The sequence below is a fragment of the Condylura cristata genome, unplaced genomic scaffold, assembly GCF_000260355.1.
Source record: "Condylura cristata isolate star-nosed mole 26May11 unplaced genomic scaffold, ConCri1.0 scaffold00025, whole genome shotgun sequence".
Taxonomy (NCBI): domain Eukaryota; kingdom Metazoa; phylum Chordata; class Mammalia; order Eulipotyphla; family Talpidae; genus Condylura; species Condylura cristata.
This window is the reverse complement of record NW_004567126.1, coordinates 25,073,460-25,081,106: the sequence shown is the minus strand read 5'-3', so window position 1 is coordinate 25,081,106 and position 7,647 is coordinate 25,073,460. Positions and strand designations below refer to the sequence as shown.

The window sequence follows — 7,647 nt, the reverse complement described above, 5'->3', positions numbered from 1 at the left end:
AGTGATGAGGATTGGGGGCGAAGGAACTCCGGGGAGCTTTCTCAGCAGAGATGCCCAAAGCTGAGGGGCTGTGTCTGCCCAGACTGAGCCTCACCCTACTGGGGCAGAGCACAGGTGCTGGGCGGGGCCCGCGGTGGGGGTGAGTCTTAGAGATCAACAGATTGGGAAAGTGCTCAGGTCTCATCAAAGCCTCCATTCTGGCCCAAGCCCGGTGGGAGCAGGTGAAGGGACCAGGCAGGGAGAAAAGCAAGCAGCTACCTCCCAGACTGGACAGCACCCAGGACAGGTCCACCCTGCCACACCTATGGACTCCAGGAAGGAGGCCGGGGCCGAGGCCTTGACATAGAGCGCACAGGCAGGACACCTGCCTTCCAGAGGTAGAAATGGGAAGCGCAGCGCATCCTGGCCCTGGCAGCCGGGAATAACGTGCCCTAACACCGCCTGCTCCCTTGGCTCCCCGACCAACACCTACCTCTGCCCCGCATGCTCAAAGCCTCTCTTCTGCCACTTAAAAGTGTGAACTTTCTAAGCAAGAAAGCACATAAATCAGAGCATGTTTAGAAGAATATACATGCATTTGAAGGGACATAACACACATCTGCTAATAAGGACAAAGACCACCCCAGCCGACTCTACCCAGAACTACTTACTACTTACTCATGCCAGGTAACCATGGCCTCATTTCACCTTCATGTGCCAAGGTCACACCACTGATAGAAGGTAGGACAGGGATTCACCCACAGACACTGCTCCAGGCATCCTCCCTCGTAAATACTATGCTACTTTTCAGTGGTGGGAGGATATTTCACTGGACAAGGTCATGTTCACACTATAGAATAAATACTTAGGAACCCCCAGAATTCACATGCCAAGGTCCTAATGCCCAAGGTGATGGTGTTTAAAGGTGGGGTCTTTGGGAGCCAACTGGCTTGTAGCTGGAGCCCACAGAAGGGTTCAGTTAAGATACACAGAATGGCCTCCCTCCAGCAGATGAAGACACAGGAGTGAGAAGACGGTCACCTGCAAACCAGGGGGAGGACCTGACCTCCAACATCCAGTCTCCAGAACCGTGACACAGGAACACTGTTTTAGGTCACCTAGTGGGTGGTATTTGTTACAGCAGCCCAAAAGACTAAGGCCGTTGGCGAATGAGGGGTTGCCAACAAATACTTGAGAGCCCTCTCTGCAAAAAGCATTAAATTTATTCTGCGTGGACCAAAGAGGTCGGAATTAAGAAAAGTACTCTCTTCCACCTGCTCTGTAAACAGTCTCAGGAAGAAATGGACTTTCTCCATCACTGGATTAAAGGCCCCCACTGTTAATAACCAACAGAATTTCAGCATCGTGGGGTGGTTGAGTGAGACTCTATGAAATCTCTTTCAACTCTGGACAACACACAGGACCAGGAGGATCGAGGCTGAGAGCTCAGAGCCAAAGATCTGGACGCTGCTGTGTCAGTTTTGACAACTGCAACACTGGCCACTAAGCTTTGCTCCTGGACATCTTGAAGCCTATTTGCATCTGTTTATTTCAGGGCTCTCTGCACCTGGACACCCTTCCTTCAGAGGCCGCCCAGGCATCGCCTCCTCCAGGACGCGCCTCCACCCACCCTAGCACCAGCTTCGGTACCCCCTCGCCCCTCTGTCCCCAGACACACCCCTCCCACCCTCTCGGATTATGCCCAGATTAGCTTCCTAGGGCCTCAGCAACAAATGGTCACACACTGGGCACACAGGTCGGACGGAAGCTAGAAGACCAAAGTCCAGACGTCGCAGCCAGGCTCCTCCAGAAGGGCCTAGAGGCACAGCCTTCCTTGCCCCTTCTGGTTTCTGGGGTACGGGCCACCCCTGCACTCCCAAGGATTGAGGGCTTACTCCTCCACGCCCACCCCCTCCACTCGGCTTCTCTTCCCTGTGCTTGTGTCTGCGTGTGTCTCTCCTCTTATAAGGACACCGGGTGTGGATTTAGGGCCCATCTTATTTAATAGTTATTTAATATTCAAGATTATTTAATATTTCAAAGCTCCTGTTACCAATAAAAATCCCCCGTCACAGCTGCCAGGGACTATAGGATTTCAATGTATTGGGGGATGGGAGTCCTGGGGACCACACCCTCCAGACTCCCCTGTTCACTCGTCTGCGGCTCTTTGAGGGCCCATCCTTTACTCCACATGTATCTCTTGCATCCACCATGAACCACGCTGCCTGGGCACTGAAGATACATCAGTCAGGCCCTTAGCACTTCCGTGTGACTTGAAGAAAATCAGTGAGAAAGGGGCCGCTGTTGAAGCCAGTGCTGAAGCCAGCCCTCGAGCCCGTGTGTGTGTGTGTGCGTGTGTGTGCACGCAAACATACGTACAATTTCTCTCTGCGCAGGTACACAGACACACGAGACCACTTGATATATCTGATGAAGGATATTAATGCAAATACTAAAATGCATCGACAATTCCATCCTCTAGCCAGTGCTTCTGACATGTTCATCAGAATCCATAACTTTGGTCTCTGCCCCTGGGAAGACCTTGTTCCTGGTACTCTTGGTTGTCCCTCACCCCCCAAATAGTGTTCCTTAGAATTAGAAAACGGCTGTTATGAAATGCAGCCCCGGTCTTTTTTCAAGCTCTCAAACTAGCGAAGGAAACACTGGCTCTCTTTGCCTTCCAGGGCAGCGTCAGCTCGTCCGTGCAGCCTCCGTTCGTCCAAACGCCAGGTGAGTCCCACCAGCACTGGCTACATTTCCTTTCGCCTCTGAACGGGCTCTCAGGCTCCTGTGCTCTTACAGCACTGTCAGGAGTTTGCTCCTTTAAGAGGGGTGTCTTCAACACGCACACTCATCGGGACAGACCCCAACCAGTCGCTTCTGGATTTAGAATGGAGCCTGTCTTGAGGGCAGTCTTCTGATGCTTGGATAGACACAGCTTGCTGGGCAAAAGCCATAGCAATTATGCCCTTGATACAGTTTTAAAGTGTCTAATATTCTGGCACTGTGATCTGAGAAATTAGGCAGCAGCTTGAGAACAGAGACCCGCTGGCCAGGGTGGAGGGAAAGCCAGTACTGGGTGTCCGCTCTCTGTCAGCCACTTAGTTCCACATCCCATTTTCATTTCAGTGCATGTGTCCCCTTAAATACTCCTGGTGGGGGGGGGAGTGTTGGGTGCACTCGTACACGTATGCATGTATGTACCTGTGTGTACACACACATACATCCTTCCTCCATCCAACTCAGAAGCAGAGGCTTTCTCAAAAATGTTCACAAATTCCAGAGCTGCATAACGGAGAGAAATATGGGCCAGAGGGGACCCCCACATATCGGGGTATTCTACCCCTGAGCGTGTTGAACATCAGACTGTCCTGCCTGCTGCTACTTGCTGCGGGGTCAAAAGTCTTCATCAAACACATCTCTTCTTTGCTGGGACAGTGTCCCTGACCTTACCGAAAATCTCACTTCAGCTTCCTCCCCAGAGGCCTTCCTATGCCCGGCTCTGTGCTCTGGACTTACACAGAGCCCGGTGAGCCGGGTGAGGGACTGATGTGGCCACAAGAGGGCGGCAAACCACAGAACACGCCCCAGAGCCAGAAAACACAATTTTGACAATGCTCTTGGCTGCCTGGAAGCCGTATCATCTCAAAGCGAGTGAGCCCTTTTGACTGCCTGCTCCGGGCCAGACAGCATCATACAGGTCCTGATACAGAGAAGTGCAAGGGTACAGCCTGCCTTGATTGGGGCTGAGATTATCACCTTATCTTGAGACAGTGTATCAGCAACACACCCAGAAACGTCTCCTGTGAGCCCTGTGAGCCCTGGTGGGAGGGAGAACAGAGCTCCCAGCTGGACCAGAAAAGATGCTTCACTGGACAGAATGTCAATGCCAAGGGATTCTTGTTCTCATCACTTTGAGCCCCAGCACAGTGCCTGGTACACAGAAGGTGCCAGCTGAAGCACGTGGAGTGGGCCAGTGAAGGCAGCCCAGTGCACCCTCTTAGACAGCTCATCCCCAAAGGCCAGCGAGCTTTATGCCTTACTCGGCCGCCCAGTTCATAAGCGGCGTGTGCACTGCCCGACACCCGCACGCACCGGGAGCCTTGGTTCAGGCAGGTGTCGTGAGAAACACTTCCCGCGGGGGCGGCTGGGCTGCAGCCAAGAGGCCTCGCCTCTCCTGGGGGGACATTTCGGCCCGTCTGTTTTTCTTTCGGCAACAGGTTCGCCGGGTTACTACGGGGTCCGAAGATCCTTCCTGTCTGACTCAGACTTCCACAACGCTAAACCGTTCCCTGGCGACGCCTGCAGCACCAGCACGGCCAAGCACTTCAGCTGCGAGTCTCTGTCGGGGCCCAGCCACCCGGGCCTCCTGGATCCCTACTTCCCAGACCCCTACGCGGACCACCGCCCCGCCGCGCTGACCCCCAGCGCGGGCTCGCTGCTCAGCGCCTCGCCCCTCCTGCCGCCGCCCTTCCCCAGCGACCCCACACACTTTGTGCTGGTGAGTCTGGGGGCAGCTGGCCTTGAGGGAGGATCTGGTCGCTGAAGCTGGGCTGGCTCTCCCAGGAGAGTCACTCCCCCACCGCCACCCCTACCCCAGTCCTCTGGGGAGATGGCCCAGAAAACAGGCCCAGCCAGCCTCCCCTCAAGAGTCCTTGTCAGCCAAGACAAGAGGGTGTGGCCAGTGGTTTATGGGGGAGGGCTGCTAAGAAGGGGTTTCTGCCCATTCTGTTAGTTCTCTACGGGTTTGTTCATCATTGCTGCAGCACCTAAGAAAGCGGCCTGGAGGGCTGGTGGTACCACTGGCATGTCTCTAGGCAGGGTCCTGAGGCTTCTCCTTCCCTCCCAGCCCCGTGCCTCCCTCCCCCCACCATATTTCTATGCTCTGGAAACTTATTCTCAATTCCTCCCGAGAGGTGACCTCATAAAGATACCTTCTTATAGAAAACGGTAAGGTTTCCACTACAGAGGGGTGGAGGTTCTAACAGTGGGAGCTAGACAGCAGGGAGCCGGGACAGGAAGCCGTCTGGGGAGCATGTGCCCATGTTGGGGAGGAAACCTGTATCATTAGTGTATCACCTAGTGGCTAACCGTCACCCCCCACCTTTCCATTCTCCTTAGCGGGACTCATGGGAGCAGACGGTGCCTGATGGCCTCAGCCAACCAGACCCTGTGCCCACGGACCCCCTGCAGACCTTGTCCCCCAGCACGAGCTGCCTTGCCCAACTGGAGTCTGGGAGCACCACCCAGCTCCGGAGCTCGGGCTGGGGGGGCACCCTAGCTGGGGCCCAGTCCTACTCATTGCATGCATTGGAAGATCTGTACCACACGCCGGGGTACCCCACCCCGCCCCCCTACGCCTTCACCCCTTTCATGACGATGCCTAACGACCTAACACCCAAGGCGGCTCCCCTGGCCCCTGACCAGGGGACGGACACCCCTGTTCTTCAGGACCCTTCTTCATGGACCAAAGAAGACGGAAGCCTGGCCTGGGAGGCCTACGAATGCCGTAGAGCTTACTGAGGGGCACCTGAGGACCCCTCCAGCTGGCCTCCGTACCCCACAGACTGCGGTCCATGTGGCAGCCCATTCAGAACTGGATTTGCAGGATAAATGTTCATGCCGCCTCTGTCCACAGACGATGGCCCGTACCTCTAATCCTCCCCACACTCAACTCATGCTAGCCCAGCTGATCAGGGAGCGTATTCTGGCGAGACAGCCTTTGAGTGTGGACTTGCAACTTCAACAGGCTGAACCTTCTATTACCTTTGAAGTGTCATTTTGTGCACTAATACTTCTTTCTTCAATTACATTAAAAAGTTTATGAGATCATAAAGCATACTGTTTTCCTATCCATTTTTTCTAACTTATGACCTGTGTTCTGCAGCAAAAGGAGGCCCACAGGACCCATTACATGGATGAGGGCACCTACAACCACTTGTGCCATGAGACTCCAAAGAGTGAAGCATTATATACACTTCTCTCTTCACAGTGACTTGTAAATATGGCCCCACGTATAAAAAGCCTTATTGGCCTTGAAACTGGATGAGGTCAGGAGATTGTGGTTCCTGTTTCAACACTGCCCCCAAAGCCTCGGATGCCCCAAAATGAGTGGAACCCAAAAACACAATAAATGTCCAACACATTCTTTGATCAATGGTAACCTTACGTCCGCTCGATATAGTCAAACTGTGGTTATCATAGTGGATAAGCAAAATGGGCCTCTGGGACCCAGTAAGAATGGATGTGTCGTTGTAAAGAAAAGCACAGGGCAGAACTGGGCTGCTTTGCCCATAAAACAGCGAGAAGAAAAGTGCCAATACCATGATATACGTCTCTCATTTGAAGGAAGAAGCGTGGCTGGTGGTTCATGGGTCAGAAATGTCCAAATGCTGCTATGTATACACGAGGAGACGGCCATCTGAGGCACCTGACCGTGGCTTCAGTGTGGAGTCCTTTGCCAATTAAGCTCCCAGAATAATCCCGATCTGCAGCCTCAGCCTGTCGTGCTCTGCACCCACGTGATTCAAGCACCCACACGCTGCCTCCTACCTTCCTACCCTCCCCCTTTACTCCCTTAGCACATTCTGCTGACCCTCTGCAGCCCTCTGACCTGACACCTTTTCCCTCCACCTCTTGAGGGTCCGGTGCCCTCATGTACCCGCAGGCTCTATGATACCCTCTGTTACTGTACCCCACGCTCCACCTCAGCTAGGTAGGTGCCTAGAAAACCAAACAAGGACACTAACTCACACTTAAAAGAGGATGGCTGATATTTCTCCCTTTCCAGGCCTTCAAGGGTATTTTCTGATTAAGCAAACCCCTAATGTATAGAGTGCCCCCAAAATGCTCAATTAAGGAGTTTTGCTTTACCTGGCTCCCCTCAGCTCCCTCCTAGGAACACAGCCCTGGAGGGGGCAGACCCAGGGGCGGAGCTACAAGTCTGGGTTCCGCGCCCTGTCTCCCCACTTTTCCCCTACCACCTTTCCACAGCCTGAGATTCACCGTTCAGTGTTTGCCCTTCAGTGGAAGGGGTGACTTCCACCCTCAGGAAAGCCCAACTCCCTAAGCCCAGTGAGACCTGGGATGTCAGTCCTGCTTCCTGGTGTCCTGGGCAGATGGCCCTGTCCTCCCACGTCACCAGTACCTGGCCAACAGGCCCCTGCCTCAGAAAGCACTCCAGCCCTCTACAGAATTGGATGAGGGGCCTACAATGTCACTTTCCTAGATTAGTGGTAGCTTGTAATCACTATAGTCTTCAGCGTGCGTTACTAAGTAGCAGACACCACAGGCTTGTATGAACTGTGTCCACATCACTGTAATTTATAAGCCACTATACCGCATGCCCGTGTCTCGGTTAGCTAAAGTCTTCCCTCACCTTCACCTCCGGCCCACCGAGGATGCACTGGCCCCAAGTAAGTAGCGCTCGGCAAACACAGACCTCTCTTAAAGCTTCTACCCGTCATGGCGTTGGACAAAGCCGCTAAGCCGCAAGGACACAGGCCCACACATGGGGTGGGGAGGGTCGGGAGGAGGGGGGAGTCTTTACAGCCCTGAGGGCCAATAGCGCGCCCGAGCAGAAGCAGCCGCGGCTCCGCAAGTTCACTCACCGTGGCGTGGACTGGAGCAGCGCTGGACATGGCCTCGGCCTGCGGGAGCAGTCCATTC

The 7,647-nt window shown here is 54.2% G+C and overlaps 1 protein-coding gene across 1 annotated transcript; it reads left to right on the top strand.

The window, feature by feature from the left end:
* The first annotated feature begins 879 nt into the window (after positions 1 to 879).
* Positions 880 to 5,502, top strand: LOC101620955 (chromosome unknown open reading frame, human C11orf53). Its single transcript, XM_012729405.1, has 4 exons — positions 880 to 904; positions 2,620 to 2,709; positions 4,200 to 4,480; positions 5,101 to 5,502. The coding sequence occupies exons 1-4, from the start codon at positions 880 to 882 to the stop codon at positions 5,500 to 5,502; spliced, it is 798 nt and encodes a 265-aa protein (XP_012584859.1).
* The last annotated feature ends 2,145 nt before the right edge of the window (positions 5,503 to 7,647 follow it).